Raw genomic sequence first — 18,943 nt, forward strand, 5'->3', positions numbered from 1 at the left:
TCACTATTAAAAAAAATATTTTTGACATCTAACATATATATGAGTCACTATTTGATAGATACTAAAATAATTAAAGTTCAAACACTAGTCATCTTATCTACTCGAGCAAAAGTTTTTTCATAATCAATATCATATTTTTGTAAATATTTGTTATCAACCAATCTAATTTTATATATTTCTTAAAAATTCATTACTTTTGGTTTTGACTTTAAAAATTCAACTACCACCAATAGCTTTTTTTTTTCTAAGTAAATTTACAGCTAAAGACCAAACTGATGGTGATAAAACTAAGGGTGATCATCATATTACACCATTCTCCAAAACTGCAAATTTCAGGTTATTTTGAAGTTTTCTCATGATGGAAAGACAAACCTCCTAATTGGTTCCCCACCCTATCTGATTTATAATGTCTATGATGATCATGATCTATAACTAGCAAGGGTCGGCCTAACAATAAAGAAAAAAAATGAATGGCTAGGGATAAATGATGCATTTCTTTGTTGACTATGATGTTGTTCATGTGGCCCACACGGGCTCCGGTCATCTGATAGGGCCAACTTATGAAGGTCACCAAGATGAAGTGACATTACATGTTTGAAACCCACGAGTTTTCATCCCTTGCAGCAAAAGCCAAAGCTGGGCATACTCTCTGTTGGACAAATGGGACCTAAGGTTCTTAGGTCAAAGAGCTCACAAGTGAGGTGGTTTACCTTGGTTATCCCCTAAAAAACAAAGAAAACTATGATGTGCATACTAGGCTTTTAACATGTTATTGATTACAGTGGCCAACTGATATCCATTATATTTGTCACCTTACAGGGGCCTTTCCTTTCATTTGGCGCCAGCATCCTTGGTTAATTTTAGATCTTTTCTCATGCATTATATTTTTAGTTTCAATAAACTTTTCTTTAATTGTATATCACATGGTTTCATAAAATCTTTATGATTTTCCTGATCTAAATTGAACAAGTTTTGCACAAAAAAATCTTGTTCTGTGTACTATATTTAGGGATGGTAGTGGATCGGGGGGGGGAAGGGGCCCCGCCTGAGGTTAAAATCAAAACCCGTGCAGGGATGTACTTACCATTTTCCCTGCCCTGTCCCCTATCCCCATTAGTAAATCTTCCTCTCCTTCTTTAGGGATGGTAGTGGACCGAGGGGAAACGGGGGCCCAGCCCGCCTTGCCCTGTTTGAACCAGAAATGGAGGACATGAAACAAAGGTGGAGGTTAAAATTAAAACCCGTGCGGGGATGAAGGTGGGGATGGAGGGCAGAATTTTGAGGCGGGGCGGGGGTGGAGACCTTGTCCCCCGCCCACACCTCAGTCCACTACCACCCCTAATTATATTCAATACTAGTAGGAAGAGAACTCCACTTGGTATTGCTAAGATAGAAGAGAAAGACACAAAAAAGAAAAGCATAACCAAATTAACATGATCATAGTGACAAATCTCGTGAGAAATTCCCTGAAATTACTCTTAAATAAGCACCTTGAAGCTTCTCTTAATTTGATTGATTTATTTATTCTTGTTTTACAAGTAAAGGAGCAGGACATAAATATAAATGTAGATGACAAAAAAATTGCCTTGTAGGACTTAGTAACAGTCCCAAAAATGCCAAAGAAATAGAAATATATTCCTACTTTTTTTTGTCGGTCTCGTTTCTAAATTATCTAAGTCATATCTACCATGTTGATGTTAAAATACTGTGTATAGATCAGAGGTATTTTAAACATTTCTTTGTACAGTCCATTAGGGACTTAAATACCTTTTTTTTTGTTTATTTTATGCTTTTTAAATGTAAGATGTAACCTTTTTTTTTTATTGTTGACCTTTTTTTTATTGTTGGAGTGTCAGCCCAACTAGTCGTTGGAGGCAGTCCACTATAAATAGAGCCTCACCCCATATGTAATCTCAAGCTTTTCTAAAACTTTTTGTGAGCAAATACAATTCCCTTTTATTCTTATGGGTTGTATGCCTCTTGTTCTATTGTAAAGATTATATTTTTTGTCTCTTTTGTGAGATTGTTGTTGGTCCATTAGAGACCATTGTATATTTGTGCACTTGTGTAGCCTGTCATTGGCATTGTAATTGTGCACTATCGTTTCATTACAATTTGTGAACTTGTGTAACCTCTCATTGGCATTGTGCACTATTGTTTCATTAGAGTTGAATTCACAAATTAAGTAATTCAACTAGTATATGTAATGAAATGGTAGGCTCCACGAATGCACTTGAATCTACTCAAAAGGAAGTATCTAAAAGATACTTTAGACAAGACCCATAAAATAGTATAAATGAAAAAGCATAAAAATAAATAACACTTTATTTATGAAAGCAAAATGCTTAAAAAACATTTAGAGGAATGAATTACACAAGGGGATGCACCCCTATTTATACAAGAGTATTAAGAAGAGCTCAAAAGGAGCTCTCCCTTTCTAGCTGTTGGAACCAGTCCAACGGCTAGAATTCTAGTCGTTGGACCAGTTCCAACAGCTAGAAAGTTGGTCAAGTTTCAACCGAAACTTGACCAAACTAGATATATCTAGTTCTAATAGAACTAGATACCAAAAACAAAAAGAAAAATTACAAAAAAATAAAAAAGTATAAATACAAAAATATATAATAATATTATTATTATTATATATGTGTTGTTTACATTTTAACACTCCCCCTTAAACTTACGGTACAATGAGCGAAAGTTTGTCTAAGAGGAAGTGAAATCTGGGAGCTGCGAGAGGCTTGGTGAAGAAGTCTACTAATTGGTATTCTGACGTCAGATATGGCAGATCAATGGTTCCATTCAAGTACTCCTCTCTGACATAGTGACAATCCATCTCAATGTGTTTGGTGCGCTCATGGAAAGTTCGGTTGCTTACGATGTAGATTGCACACTTGTTGTCACAACACATTCGTGAGGCCTGTGTTGCTTTAACTCTCATATCAGCGAGCAGTCGTCTAAGCCAAACAACTTCCATTGTGGTGGTTGCCATAACTCTATATTCAGCATCAGTGGAGGAAAGAGAAACCTTTTGTTGCTTCTTACACCTCCATGATATTAGAGATTCACCTAAAAATACACAGAAACCAGTGGTTGAGTGTCTATTATTAGGATCACCTCCCCAGTCAGCATCAGCATAATCAATTAAATCTAATGGTGACGATGCAGACAAGAAGAGTCTTCATGAGAGAGAATTATTTAAATATCTAATAATACGTAAAATTGCTCACATGTGAACAGAAGTGAGAGCATGTTGAAATTGACTAGTTATGTATACAATATGTGTTATGTCTGGCCGAGTGATGGAGAGATAGGAAAGTGTTCCAACAAGTTGTTTGAACGGAGTGGGATCATCAAGACGCTCTCCATCATCAATTTTCATTTTAACATTGACCACTTCTGGAGTGTCTACCTTCTTATCATTTGTAATATCAAACCTGGAAACAATATCAAAAGCAAATTTAGATTGACATATCAAATACACACGAGGAGAATAAGCAACTTCCATTCCTAAAAAGTATCTCAATAATCCTAAATCAGACATTTCAAAATGAGTTTTAAAAAGAGTTTTGATATTGGTAACTCCCTGTTTGTCGCCTATAGTGATGATCATATCATCCACATAAAGAAGAAAGATGATAATACATGCATCAGATTGCTTAATAAACAAGGCAGTGTCAGTCAAACAAGAATGAAATCCAATATCAGTCATAACATGACTAAATTTATCATATCAAGGTTTTGGTACCTGTTTGAGGCCATAAAGGGCCTTCTCAAGATGAAGTGTTTTACCCTTAAGAATACTAATACCAGGCGGAGCTTTCATGTAGACTTTTTCAACAAGACTCCTATTTAAGAAAGCATTTTTGACATCCATTTGAAATATAAGTCATTTTTTATAGAAGCCAAAGCAATTAAAGTTCTAACAGTAGTCATACGGGCCACAAGGGCAATTATTTCATCGTAGTCAATGCCATACTCTTGAGCATAACGTTTGGCTATGAGTCGTACCTTATATTTTTCTAGGGTCTCATCACTTTTAGTTTTGACTTTATAGACCCATCTACAGCCAATAGGTTTCTTTCCGAGAGGAAAAACTTGAATGGACCAAGTGTTGGCCTTCTCTAATGCATCCAATTATGTTTTCATAGCTTCAACCCATTCTTCATGATTTTTGACTTCAGAATAGAAGGAAGGTTCAACATAGGATTGAATTAATGCAAGGGATGCCCTATACGAGGGTAAAAAAGATTCGTAAGAGATAAATTTTCTAGGAGGTCAAGAAATTTTAGAAGTCCTACGAAGGGAAACTTCAAAAAAACTTTCTAATGCACATGGTGGGTGTTGCTCTCCAACTTTTCGTCTTGAATATTGCAGACCAACATCCCTACTGGTTTGGTCTTCGCTATCATTTTAAAAAACAATAGGACTTTGATCATTGTCAAAGTTATATTCAAAATCCTCTTCATTAAATTTTGAAGTTAAATCGATTAAAAAAGAATATTCAGTAATATCTTTGGATTTTTCACTTTCAAAAGAAACTTTCTTTTTCTAGAAAAAACATATTTTTTGATACATATAATTTGTCATTTTAAAGATCATAACACTTGTAGCCTTTTTTATTTTCATCATATCCTAAAAAAGAAACATGGGATTGCACGAGGAGAGAATTTATCATTTTTGTTTATAAATACAAAACATTTGCAACCAAAAACTCTTAATTTAGAGTAGTTTGAAGTTAAATCATAAAGTTTTTCAATTGAAGATATATTTTTTAATGAAGAAGATGGCATTCTATTGATGAGATAGGTGACAGTTAGAGCAGCTTCAACCCAAAAACCTTTTGGAACTTGACTTGCAATTAGTAAAGTCCGAGTGGTTTTCATAATGTGGTGATGCTTGCGTTTTGCAAGACCATTTTGTGGAGGAGTGTGTGGGCATGAACGTTGATGAGTAATGCCACATAGATTAAGATAGTTTTTAAATTCTCCAGACATAAATTCTCTCCCTGAATGGGTGCGAAAAATGAAAATATTACTTTGAAATTTGTTTGTAAACATTTTATGAAATATTTGAAAGTGAGCAAAAACTTCAAATTTATGTTTAAGAAAATAAATCCAAGTGTGTCTAGAAAAGTCATCAACAAAGATGACATAATATGCATAACCACCTTTAGAGATAACTGGTGTGGGTCCCCAAACGTTCGAATGTATTAACTCAAGAGGTTTTGTAGATACAAAGGTTCTACTAGAAAAAGGTATTCCTTTCATTTTACCAAGAATGCAGTCTTTACAAGCAAAATTTTTCCAAACTTGGGAAGTATTGGATTTTTGACATATGAGGATGGCCAAGTCTTTTGTGCCATAATTCTGTTTCTAATTTCTAAACATTTAAACAAAATACATTCTTTGGTAGTTCCAAAAAGTTCATGTAATATAGTCCTCCTTCTCTATGGCCTTCCTCAATCAGCTTCCCTGATTGGCGATCCTGTATCCGGCAACCATCAGAAGAGAAGAATATATTACATCCATAATAAAAAAATTGTGAAACAGATAAAAGGTTCAAATTTAATTTTGAGATATATTTGACTTCTGGAATATAAAAAGTTTTAGATTTTTGAAAATTTCAAAATATCCTATTCTTTTTATTTCAAGAGATGTTCCATCTGCTGTAAATACTTTTGATATACTTGAGTTATTTTTAAGACATTCGAATAAACATTTAGCATATGGGGTCATATTAAATGAAGCACCAAAATCTAAGAGCCAAGGGAAGTTACCTGGACCTGATACAGATGCAACTGCCACTCCAGTTGAGGCTTCAGTCGAAGAGGATACCCCTTTGAGAAGAGGTTGAAGAATCTCCATCAGTTGAGCAATAAAAACATGTGCATCTTGATCGTTTGGCTCGGTTTCAACAGATGCAACCATCTTTTCGTCTCTCCTTTTTAGCTTCAAACATTGAGGCCTATAATGCCCTGGTTAATGACAGTGGTGACAAATAACTTTTCTTTTGTCAAACACACTACTCGGTCTCTCAAAATGAGGCGGCCTATAAGTGCGAGTATGATTTTCTGGTCTAGACACAGCTAGAATTGAATCAACTTTTGGAATACTCTTTCTAAGACGATTTTCCTCCATAGTTAGTTCTTCAATAGTATCCACAATAGTAGAGATTTTATTACAATGAAGTAGAGCCGATTTGGTGGATTCAAATTTCGGCCTTAATTTATTCATAAATTGATAAAAGTGTCACATATCGAGTTATTTTTGGTGAAGCTCGATATCTTCGACGCAATGCCATTTTGGCTCTAGAATAGTCAATTCTTTCTAAAGTTCGGACAACTCATTATAATATTTACGAATAGTTTTATCATTTTGAGTTAATGTCTGAACTTTTTCTTGAAGATTGCACACATGGGCAATATCTTTAAGGGAATACATATTTTTGAGGTATTCTCATGCCTTATCGACATGTTCAAATTTAACGAGGCTAGAACATTTTTTAATGTCTACGTTATGAATAAGCCATGACATTATATTTGCATGCCCCATCCTCCACTCTTTTCATTTCTTTTCATAAGAGGCTAGAGCCTTAGTTTTCTCCTCTTCCGTTAGAGGGACTTCCTTATCACCGTCTTTTTGGTGAGAAATAGTTTAGGTTCCGAATAAGAACCATCCACTATTCCCCATAAGCCTTTTCCCCATATGTGGTGCTTCATAATTGAATCCCACATCACATAATTAGTATCGGTCAACTTCATGGGTATGATGGCGACCTTATCATGGTCATCCATCATTTACAAGGGTGTGAAGAAGATAGTAAATAGAGAAAAAAAGAAAAGGGAAGAAAAAGGAAGAAAGGAATACAATACAATGTTGTTGTTCAAGTCCTTTTTCTCCAAATGGATCTTCTTGTAGTCGATAAAAGAGTGATAAAACACTCTTTTGGCAAGTGATTAAACACTCATTTGCAAGTAACGAAACACTTTTTGTAAGAACAAGGTGATAATACACCTTTACACAAGAGGCACCGAAATCAAGGTGAAAGTTTTTCAAGATCTAAGAGTTTCGTAGCTTTGATACCATGTAATGAAATGGTAGGCTCCACGAATGCACTTGAATCTACTCGAAAGGAAGTATCTAAAAGATACTTTAGACAAGACCCATAAAAGGGTATAAATGGAAAAGCATAAAAATAAATAACACTTTATTTATGAGAACAAAATGCTTAAAAAGCATTTAGAGGAATGAATTACACAAGGGGATGCACCCCTATTTATACAAAGAGTATTAAGGAGCTCTCCCTTTTTGGGAGTTGGAACTAGTCCAACGGCTAGAATTCTATTGGACTGGTTCCAACAGCTCGAAAGTTGGTCAAGTTCCAATCTAAACTTGACCAAACTAGATGTAGATACCAAAAACAAAAAAGAAAAATTATAAAAAAATAAAAAAGTATAAATACAAAAATATATAATAATAATATTATAATAATAATATTATTATATATGTGCTGTTTACATTTTAACAGTATATTCTAAATAAAGAATTATTCAACAACTCTAAACAACTAACAAAGTTAAGAAAGATCAGATAAGAGAGACTCTTTTTTATATTTTTGACAGCAAAAAAGAAAAAAGAACTACAAATACATCTCATTAATAAATCACAGCCACCGACGTGGAAGCAGAGATGATCTTCCACCTCTACTACATAATATTAGAATACATTAAAAGAATCAAATATCACCAATATAGTTGTATAGTAATAAGGATCAGTGTTGCTCCAGATGTTCTTGTTGTTGATGGTGGTGTTCTTGTCGAACTTGTTGCTGCTGCTCTTCATACGTGGTCATGTGTTCTACTAGTGCAGCAGCCTTCCTCTTGGCCCTTGGTGTCCCACTGTGTGCCAATTCCAACAATGGCCCAATTGCTCCTATCTCGCATGCTTCGGCCAAATGACGATTAGCATCCCCTGTGCAAAGTGCCAGCAACACAGCTGCTGCATTTTCCTTGTTTCTTGGTGATCCATTACTTATCACCTCCACTAGAATATTTACTGCCCCTGTTGCAGCCCCAATTGCTACCCTACCCTCATGGTGGCTCACAAGTATTGCCATTATTGCTACAGCTTCATCTACCATCCCTCCTTCTTGCACAACCATATCCATTAGTGTCTCCACCACCCCAGCTCTCACTGCTTTCCCCTTGTTTCCCTGAAATATACACAAGTTAAAAAGTGCAGTAGCTGCATCTTTCTTCCCCCTATGACTCCCTTCTCTTAGTAACTCTACTAGTGCTGGAATGGCCCCTGCAGTACAACCAATCATCACCTTGTTCTCATCAACAACTGACAAACTAAATAGTGTAGCTGCTGCATTTTCTCTTGCTTCCATGCTCCCCTTGCGTAGGACCTCGACCACACCTGAAACAGCTCCTTCAGTGGCCATGATCAAGCCCTTGTTGTTCTCGCATATTGACAGGTTTAGTAAGGCAGTTACTGCATGCTCCTGGGTACGTGGGTCTGAGGTTGAAGTGAGGAGAACAACAAGAACAGGAATTGCTCCAGCATTGGCAATGAAGATTCGGTTGTCAGCATTACGCTTGGCCAAGAGGCGAAGCTCACCAGCAGCAGCTCGCTGATCATCTGAGTCAGGTGAAGAGAGTTTGGAGATGAGAGCATTAATAGCTGCACAATCAGCAGAGCCTGTTGCAGAGGGGCGTTTTGGTGGTTCGATGCCATGTGACTCACACCACTGAGTTATTAAGCTCCGAAGGGCATAATTTGGGGTAAGAAAGGTGTGAGGGAGAGTTTGTTGCGACTTTGGACATGTCTCATGCCCAGCATCTAGCCACTTCTGGATGGAAGACCGATCATATGTCTGCAAAACCCACCGTGTTGATTATTTCCTACTTCAAACCTGAGATATAATTTGGTCATTAAGAGAGCAAAATTGTAGAGCAACTTGAAGATAGTGGATTGACCAAGAACCAGTGGCAAACATCCTAAGAAAATGTCTTCAATTCAAGCTCATGTGAAATAAAGAAGAAAGGAAGAAAGAAGAAAACATTATAAAGAAATAAATTTTAAATGATACAGTGGAAAAAGAAAAAGAAAAAGAAAAAGTGGAAGAAAGAGGAAAACATTCATCATAAAGAAAGGAATTTTAAATGATATTCAGACCTGTCCAGTGGCAACAATGACCGGGTCTCTCATCAATTCCAAAGATATTGGACAGCGAAAATCATCTGGTATGATGAGCGATGGAAGGTCTTCTTCACATGAAGTAGGATTCTTCTCTGCAGTAGGATCAATCATTTCTGAATTTCGGCTCTGCACAAAGTCATTAATTTTCCTCAATAAAGCTGACATCTTTTCCAGGCTCCCATCTGGATCTCCACTGGCAATAACCATCTCCTGTAAACTCAAAGACTCTTGTTTCAGCTCTGATATGGTTGAGAGCTGCAACTTTTCTGTCAGCTGCTCCATTATAGCAGGATCAACATCTACATTGTCATTTTGGTCATAGAGAGATGAAAGATCGACATAAAGCTCATTATCAAATGCATCAACCCGTTCTTTGGCTCGCCTAAATTGAGAGTGCACAAGCTCAGCCTAGACATAAAAGAAAAAAAGTAAAATAAATCACTTGGATACCATATGTAAGTCTTACTGTAGAATGCACAAAGTGAATAAGGTTCTACCTGTTCTCTAACTTCATCTGATATGTCAAGCTTATCATAGGAAATAGCACTCAGAGCGTGCTCCAATTGGTCATTCACTTTCTGAAGTCTGTTCATCATTTCTACCCTTTTTATGACCTACATGAAATCATGCACAAAAAGCTAGTTTCAAGTTAAAAGAAAAAAGCATAAGATGCTAAACTAGATGATTACCACAAGAATTTCCCCAACAGATTTCTGCATTCAATATTAAAATGACAGTGAATCATGTTTGCAAATTCATGTGGCTGAGGCCTTTCACGAATGCTACTGTATATAGCCATGAAAAAGTTAAGGAGCTAAAAGTTAATTAAATGAACCAAGAACCCATAGCTAAACATTACAAGAAACTTCACCAGACAAATCTGAGACAATTGAATGGATGCAGGCGTGTGCTCTGTATCAAATTAACATTACAAAATGCTTCAGTAGACAAACATGAGAATTGAAGCAACCCAAGCATAGTATCTACAACAGGACTCAATGTGACTAAGCCCAACAAAAACTGCCAATATGATTGACAAAAAACTCAGGGACCTATTTGACAAAAGCATATTAGGCAATTCATCTTTTTTGTTTCATGTTCACAAGCATTAACTTCAGCTGTCTTTAAGCAAGTCAACTCATGAAGGTCTGCATTGAAAATAAAGGATTCTCCTAAATAGGATACATTAAATCAAGTAGAATCTTTTACCACAATCCAGGAGTGGATTAAAAACCGACAAATTGTGCAATTTGAAGTATTGAAAGCAAGGTTATTTGAATGATTGGATGTGACAAGTGTAAGATGATGCTTCTGATAAACTGGGATCTTACCAGAACTCACTGCAGAGAGAAGAGGAGGAGACACTACAAAAAGGGGCTGAAGTTGAATGATTCCCAATGTGGGTTGTCCTCTATTCTTCTTTACCTTTTATACTAAGTGCACAGTTTCTTACATGACAGAAATACCCTTGTTAACAATAAAAAGAATACGGTACAAGGAGTAATAAAGAAAACAAACAAAACAAACAATATATGAAACACAGAAATACAATAAGACTGGATCTTAGATCCACGATCCAATCAGGACTTCAGCTAGCATATGACGTCTCAATAGTTTCATACTGATTAATTCAATATAAGTGCTTGGTCTTGGAGCGCCAAAAAGCAACCTATGGTAGCTTGGTCCAGCTCTGAAGCCGAATACCATTCCATGGCTTCCACCACAATGAATTCTGGTGGTGGATCCTTCCACTATTTATAATGTTTACTAGAGGGAGAGTTTAGGAGATTTACAAGGAATTTTCTTAATTATACCTAAACTTAGGATTTAAATAGGAAACTTAGTATTTAGTGAGAGGTTTGGCGCCACCCCTTGTTTCCTCTTCTTCATGGATTCCTTCCATGTGTGGATTATGGAATCCTACCTTGTGACTCTCTTGAGATGGAAGGAAACACAATTTCCTTATCACCTTGGGTTTCGTTTTCATTGTGGGTTCCCTTGTCATGGGAAGTTTTCAACTTGTGATGAGTTTCTATGTAGAAGTCCTTAGCATGGTGGTAAGTTTCTTTCTTCCCTTGGAGTGGACTGGACCCACCAACTGAATTTGGACCTGGACCATGGGTCTGTACCTTCTCACGATCTGGACTGTGGGTCTGGATTTCTCACTAACATGCCCCCTCAAACTGGACTCGGGAGGAATAGAGAGGCCCAGTTTGATTTTAAGATCCGCAAAATGAGAGTGAGGAAGAGATTTGGTAAAAATATCAGCAATTTGCTTGGTGGATGAGACATATTTGGTAACAAGAGTGTCCAACGTCACCTTCTTGCAAAGTGGTAGTCAATTTTTACATGCTTCATGCGGGAGTGAAAAGCCGGTTTGATAGTGGTCTGCAAGGCTGAAATATTATCGCAAAATAAGGTAAGTGGTTGACGGAGGTAGATGCCAATATAATGAAGAATAAAAGTCAACCACATATTATTTTTGCAATTGCAGCATTAGCATCTTTTAACATGTGCATGCATGCATTGATTGATGCAAAATCACAACCTGGTAAAATAGTTATATCACTTTAGGCATTTAAAAGGCATCATTTGGTGTCATTGAGTAAAGTGGGCATCGATCTTGTGTGATCCTTCAAGGCAAGTGTTTATTGCTCATGCTCTACTCCAGTAACTACCGAGAATAACTCCAGTATTGAGGGATCTGTTAGCTGCCTTTGCTTTGCCGAGTATTGTGGAATCCACAGGATCGACGGATAATGATTTCTCATTATCCTCTGGTATACCATTATCCTTAACAGAATCATCAATTGATGACAAAATAACGCAGGACTATCTGATGAGTACTCATAGAAAGGAGATGTGCATCACCTTTTCATTGAAAAGAGGCAAAACCAGATCTGCAACTTCAAAGTATAAGAGTTTGATGACATAACAACCATGCTGGAAATTAATGGAAGGGTCTCACCAAACCTTACTAAAAGACATAAGTGGAAGGGTCTCACCAAACTTTACTAAAAGTTGGACTCTATGATGGAGTTCTCTAGAAGCTTATCAAGATAAGAATCATCTTAATAATCTTATTCTAATTCAGTTAAGGATAGAAGGGCTAGGAACCCATAATAAGGCTCTAGAAGAAGGCATTCAACAATAAGAGAGAGGGGAAGAGAGAAAATAGAGAGGGAGAGAGGCTTTGGATCTTGAGTACTCTTAAGAGTCAGCAAAGCATTTTCGCTGGCAGAAACCTTCGGCAAACTTCAGCATTAGAAAAAAGGTCATTATCATACCAAAAGTACCCTATCGCTAATTATTTTCTTGTAAATCATTGCATCCTCAAGTTAAGTCATATTGATCCAATAAAACCTTTTGCATTTATCATTACTTAATTGATTTTATCAGTATTACCCCATGGTCTTCTCCTTTGAGCAGAAGGGCTTTTTCACGATAATTTTTGCCTTGTGGTTTCAGTTGGCTTGCATATTTATGTTGTGGTGTGTTATTTCCCATGAATTCACATATAAACAGGAAGGCAACAAGTTAGGTCATTTTGTTTCATAAGTAAACATCAAACAATATTTTGAAAAGTAACAAAGAGTGGTTTAGTAATTTCAGTTTGATAAAAAAAATAAAAAAGTGACTATAGGTTTTCAAAAAGTATCACCACTTTAGGGTCAGTTTGGATATAACACAGTAGTTTCACTCATTGATTCTTACTCCCACAAGCATTTTAATATAAATAACATTTTTGCAATTAAGCCTCTAGTTGAGTTGAAAATCATCAAATTAACTAACTAATCTTGGGTGTTGATTTGAAAAGAAGCACCAAAAGAAAAAAATAGTCACAAATTATACAGTATGCAACTGTAAATCAATGTAAACCAAAGGTTGCCAGACTAGAAAGCGGAAGCTGGAAACGATACAGGAAGCAGAAGTGAGAAGCGAGACATTTTAAAATTTGTAGGAAGTGAAAAGCTAAGTATCAATTTGGAAGTGAAACATGAATAAAAAAAAGGAAGCAATATGAGAACTGAATAGGAATTGAATAAGAAGACAATAAAAACTAAAATAAAATTGATTATTCTTATATTTAATGATTTTTCAGTAAAAGAATTAAATTTTTGTTAAAATCTAACAATGATGTTTACCAATTTAAAGAAAGCACATGGAAAGTAAGTGAAAGCGTGAGAGGAAGCACATGGAAAACATGAAAAGAAACGTGAAAAAAGCATATAGGAAGCATAGAAGATGTGTGGGGGAATCGAGACTCCCATAAAGTTTCGGAAGCCATGAGTATCACACTTCCAGGCGAGTTTCTGGGAAGTGCCCTTCCCACCTACCTAAGAAGCCTCTGGTAACTCTGATGTAAACAACCAATGCATTCGCTAAAAGACATATCTTACAAGTTTTCTGCAGCAACAAATAGTTTTTCATCCGTGAATTAAACCAAATGCATGTCAAGGGTACCGTATTGATGAGGAATAACAACAAAAGCATCAAGCAAATATGAGCTAAAGGTAGTCCTGAAGAACTTTGAGAATAAAAGAAGAAAGAGAAATATAGAGGTATTGCATGCATATGAGTGACATTGGCAGCCAATCTAGAAACTTAAGCATTGCTTTAAATAGCAACTGAACTTCAACCAGAAAACAGAAAAATGAAGAACATTGTCACTGCATGTTTCATGTCACAGTAATCTATTATGTAACTATTCCAGGCATGATATCATGCAGAAGATTGGCAGAATACTTAACACCAAGTAATGCTAATTACCGGCGTTCAGAAGTTGCGCAGAAGACTTGGCTAATGTCCACGCACCCAGTGCATATCTAGTTTTTCACTTGAGCCCATGGTGTTCTCCCGACTTTTCCTAGTTCTCCAAATCCTATTTTTAGTTTATTATAGCTGGGTAATTCATGTCTGACCCCCCATACCACACATGAATAAGAATCATAATCTTCTCCAAAATTAAGATTTTCCTTAACACAGCACTCCCATGTCCAAGCACGAGACATACATCACAAATATGAAAACTGCCACTTTAGTTTTGTCAACAGGAAAATCTAATTTATAGGGCAAAAGCCGGGTTTTTCCCATCTTTTTATCCTCCAAAAACTGGGTTTTTGGAATATTTTTTATACCCAATTTCCTAAAACATTTCACCAAACACAAACCTTGTAAAACAATTCACCATGAAACATTCCGGCTATAATTTTCATAACAAAGAACAAAGAACTCAAAGTCGTCCCTTTTTTTTCAAATCAAATCTGCATGAATAAATACACGACCAAACGCAGGAATCGGATGCTGTTGGACGAAACTACCCCCACATTCCAAACCAAATTCCGATAGAATCATTCACCAAATCCTTGTCAAAACAGAATCACCAACAAGGGTGTGTCTTCGCCAATCGTGAAAGGCAAAATCTGATTTTCATAGGATTTTCCTTCCAAAGGAAGAAATTTTGCCAAGAAAAGAGAAGAGGTGCGGAGGAGGGAGAAACTTTACCATGAAGAGCTTGCTGGCTCTGCTGCCGAAGGTGAGGAGGTCGCGCGCGGACTCGAGTCCCTGCCGCATCGAGGCGATTCCCTCAGCCGACATCGGCGGCTGGGCGGCGCCGTCGCTGACGACCTCGAGCAAGGGGGAGAGGAGCCTGACCCTCCGGCCGAGGCCGACGAATTCCCGGCGGAAGGAGGGGGCGCCACCCCGGAAATCCGACATCCCCGATATCTCCCTCGCCATCGCCATCAGCGACTCCACCTCCTCCCTTCCGCTTCCACCATCCCCCATCTCTCTCTCTCTCTCTCTCTCTCTCTCTCTCTCTCTCTCTCTCTCTCTCTCTCTCTCTCTCTCTCTCTCTCTCTCTCTCTCTCTGTAGCAAAATCGAAGAAAAAGGAAGAGTTTTTTGGGATCTCTGGATTTCTAGAAATCGATTTTTACACCTCTCTCTCTCTCTCTGGGGGAAATCGAAGAAAAAAATAAGAGTTTTTTGGGATCTTTGGAGTTCTAGAAATCGAATTTTACATCTCTCTCTCTCTGCCGGAGCTGGAGAAAATCGAAGAAAAGAGTTTTTCAGGATCTCTGGAGTTCTTGCAATTGGGATGCACCTCTCTCTCTCTCTCTCTCTCTCTCTCTCTCTGAGTGGGGAAAATCAAAGAAGGAAGAGCTTTTTTGGGATCTATGGAGTTCTAAAGGATTGCACGATTTCGTTCTGATTCCTCTCTCTCACACTCTCTCTCTCTCTGAAGTTCTGGAAATCGAGACGGATTACGCGATTTTTAGTACTGGATTCTTTCATTGGACAAGAAAGAAAGAGACAAAGGATTCTCCTCTCTTCTCTTTCACTGTTTTAAGTTGATATTTGACAAATAGCCACTCAATTTTTTATGATAATTTCTGTAAATTATTTAGCATTTAAAATATTACACTTAACCACCTCATTTTCAGGCATGTATTAGTAGGGGTGGGTAGGGATGGCAGTGGACCGGGGCAAAGCGGGGGCCTCGCCTCGCCCCATTTGGACCGGGGATGAAGGGTATGAAACGGGGATGGAGGCGGGGACGAAGGTTAAAATCCATCCCCGTTCGAGGGTGGAGGCGGGGATGGATGTGCACTTTTCCCCGCCCTGTCCCCGCCTCATCCCCGCCCAACCACTTTTCCCCGCAATATTCCCGCCCCGCCCCGCCTCATCCCCGTTTGAACCGGGGATGGAGGACATGAAACGGGGATGAAGGCAGGGGTGGAGGATAAAATCCATCCCCTCCAGGGAGGCGGGACGGGAGTGGAGGATAAAATCTTGAGGCGGGGCGGGGGTGGAGACCTTGTCCCCCGCCCCGCCCCACTGCCATCCCTAGGAGTGGGCGCCGGGTTTAAGCCAAGGTTTTAGGCTCCTGCTGGTTAGGTACCTTCAGGGCCGAAATCCTGCCCGTTATATACGTGGGTTGGGCTTGTATCTGATATCAGGTTGACTCGATGAACTTTAGTTATTTATTATTTTTTTAATAATATAAAATTTTTAAAAATTAACTATTGCATAGTATCTCAGTTGACTAGTTTACCAAGAAAACTAAAAAGATAATTAATTGGGTGAATAAAAAGTTGAGAACTTGTTAATTATTACTATTTACAAATAGATTTGGGTTGGATTAAGTCGGATCCAGTCGGCTTCACATTAGCTCATTGGGCCAATGAACCAATCTTCAAACCCGAGCCCATTAAGAACTAGGACAGACCGCACTTAAAGCCCGATGGGCTGAGCTCTCAACGGCCGGAGTTGGACCGGGCCCTATGTACTGCTACGGTCTTGAGGTGTCTGTTTCTGTTGAATATTAGGCAATGGTTGAAAACAAACCGTGTTTGGTTAACTTGTTAAAATATCAATAATACCTTTCACTATAATTTTTTAAATAAAAAAAAATGCATTCAACATGAGAGAGTCCGGGTGCAATATGATTGCATAAATAGTTGTGCATTAAGCACCTGATTAGAGGGTAATAAGGTGCTTAATGCACAAATATTTGTGCAATCATATTTCACCGTAATTCTGCTTCATGTGCTATATTACGTATAAACCATCTAACTTTTGAAATATTACATTTAACCACCTAAAATTTAGACAACAACTAGGGTTGGATTTGTCTTGGATACCTGACCCGAAGCAGAATAGTCAAGTATGGTTATAAAAACTTTGGATCCGAACCTGACCCTAGTAACATGTGGCACAGTTTTGAGACATTTTTTTCTTGGATATATGAGCTAACCTGGCTGAACTGAAAACTTTATAAGTATTTTTTTAGAAAAATATGCAATGTGAGTACCTTTAATCTATGTGGGTTGACTTGGGCATTAATTTTATTGACCCGACCTAATCCGGGTTGGGTAACCGAACCATTGAGAGCCCTAACCACAACTTGGTCCATTTCTTTTGAACTAAACCATGACTGGAAACCAATCATCATTGTTTAACCTGATAAAATATAAATATTACCCTTTGCTACCTTCTTCATTATTCTCCCTTCATTATTGACTTTTCTTTTTTTCTTTATACCAACCAATAACTTTGATGCATAGCCTTTTGATTCAAAAGAAACAAAGTTCTTTTTTTTATTTTGTTTAAATATTTTTACTTGAGTTGTGCTGGCTCAGCCTACCGTACTTACTGTCTCTGTCCATATCATCGTAAAACTACAAGGGCTTACTCCTCGACCACAAGGAGTTATCAAGCTTCAGCTATACTCAGGGTGTGACACCCATGGGATTTGAACCTAGACTGCATGTCAAACGATCTAGGCCCCGTCCCACTACGTCAAACCTCTTGGGTCTGAAATATTTTTACTCTTTGGTAAGAATAGGGGTGGGCATCGGGCTGGCCCGGCCCGGCCCAGCCTGCTAATGGACCGGGTCGGGCTTGTTTACTAACGAGCTGGGTTTTGGCTCGATTCTTAACTGGCTCGAGTTTGAAAAGAAGCCCATGGCTTGGCCCATTAGGCTGCCAGGTCCGAAGGGGTCAGGACACCAAGACACTAGTAGAGTACACTGCTAGATTCAAGAATTTAGAGTGTTATTGCTCAAATACCTATTTGATCGCGCATGCACAAACGATAAAGTATGTTCGATGGCTGAAAGGTGGACTCAGGAGTCGGGTTCTAACTAGTCGCCCTCATACCCTAGTCGAGACCATTAAAGCAACCACCACCCTAGAGGATGACTGGGAGCATTCCAAAAGCGTCCAAAAGCATTCCGAGCATGAGGAGGGACAAAACAGAGCCCATCTACAAAGGCAAGGGAAAAACACCAATGGAGAAGAGGCAACATACCTAGTATAAGGGGTACATACAGACCCAGCCAACTGCCAGCATCTACTCGAGGTGTAGAGGTAGTCACCTAAAGCATCCATGCCCGCATGACACTTGGGGTTGTCTCCACTGTGGAGAGATGGGGCACTATGTCAGAGATTAGCCAAAGAAGACTGCACAGCCTCAGCAGAGACCCCAGCAACAATAGTAGTGATACCAGCAATGACCTCAACAACATTTTCGGCAGTCTTTACGACAATAGTATTTGTTGTTGCCTCAGCAACAACAGTCTTAGTAGAATTAGCAGCAGAGGAACAACATTAGCTGAGTATACACAGTCACTGCAAAGGAAGTTGGCTTGAGCAGCAGAATCATCGAAGGCATTATTTTTGTAGTTGATCACTATGCACGAGTGTTGTTTGACTTGAGTGCCTCTCACTCTTTGTTTATGTCAGTTTTGTGAAACTCCTTAGTTTGACGACGAGGGTGTTAGATTTGAGTCTTGAGGTTATTAGTTGACTGGGAGTGAGTGTTACATGTGTCAATTACCTTTCTAGTATAAATATGTCTATTAAGGGACACAAGTTGTCAACTGACCTCATCCTGATGGAGATGACTTACTATGATGTCATACTCGGTATGAATTGGTTGTACAAGCATTTTTGCCATTTTAAATTATCATGGTAGAAGGGTCTTGTTAGAGCGACCCAACCACCTAATAATTAAATTCAGTACAATAAACTATGTTGAGGGTGGAAAGATGATTTATGCACTAAAGGTGCTAAAATACGTTCAACAGGATGTCAGGTCTTCCTTACGAGCATGATTGCTTTGAATAGTTATAAGGAATTTATAGCATTGATGTCTTATAAAACTGGATATGCAGAAGAATCAATGATCTTCCTCTATAGTTGTTCTTCAAAATTAGATGGCCAACATATATGG

The 18,943-nt window shown here is 38.1% G+C and overlaps 1 protein-coding gene across 1 annotated transcript; it reads right to left on the bottom strand.

Moving 5' to 3' along the window:
* Positions 1-7,471: 7,471 nt before the first annotated feature.
* On the bottom strand, positions 7,472-15,019 carry LOC149828286 (U-box domain-containing protein 13-like). Its single transcript, XM_090016801.1, has 4 exons — positions 14,712-15,019; positions 9,704-9,820; positions 9,183-9,614; positions 7,472-8,880 (listed from the first exon to the last, which is right to left on the bottom strand). Exons 1-4 carry the CDS (start codon positions 14,991-14,993, stop codon positions 7,774-7,776), a joined length of 1,938 nt encoding a protein of 645 aa, XP_089872927.1. The 5' UTR covers positions 14,994-15,019; the 3' UTR covers positions 7,472-7,773.
* Between the last annotated feature and the right edge of the window lie 3,924 nt (positions 15,020-18,943).

Source organism: Nuphar pumila, chromosome 9 (assembly GCF_984573655.1).
Source record: "Nuphar pumila chromosome 9, dmNupPumi1.hap1.1, whole genome shotgun sequence".
In the NCBI taxonomy this organism is placed as follows: Eukaryota; Viridiplantae; Streptophyta; class Magnoliopsida; order Nymphaeales; family Nymphaeaceae; genus Nuphar; species Nuphar pumila.

What these genes read in the sequence shown, in the direction of transcription:
- LOC149828286 (XM_090016801.1), bottom strand. Translation starts at nt 14,993, where the DNA reads ATGGGGGATGGTGGAAGCGGAAGGGAGGAGGTGGAGTCGCTGATGGCG. An exon ending in GAGCCAGCAAGCTCTTCATG is followed by an intron (nt 9,821 to 14,711) that starts GTAAAGTTTCTC and finishes GATTTCATGTAG; the next exon opens with GTCATAAAAAGGGTAGAAAT. An exon ending in TCATTGTTGCCACTGGACAG is followed by an intron (nt 8,881 to 9,182) that starts GTCTGAATATCA and finishes TGGGTTTTGCAG; the next exon opens with ACATATGATCGGTCTTCCAT.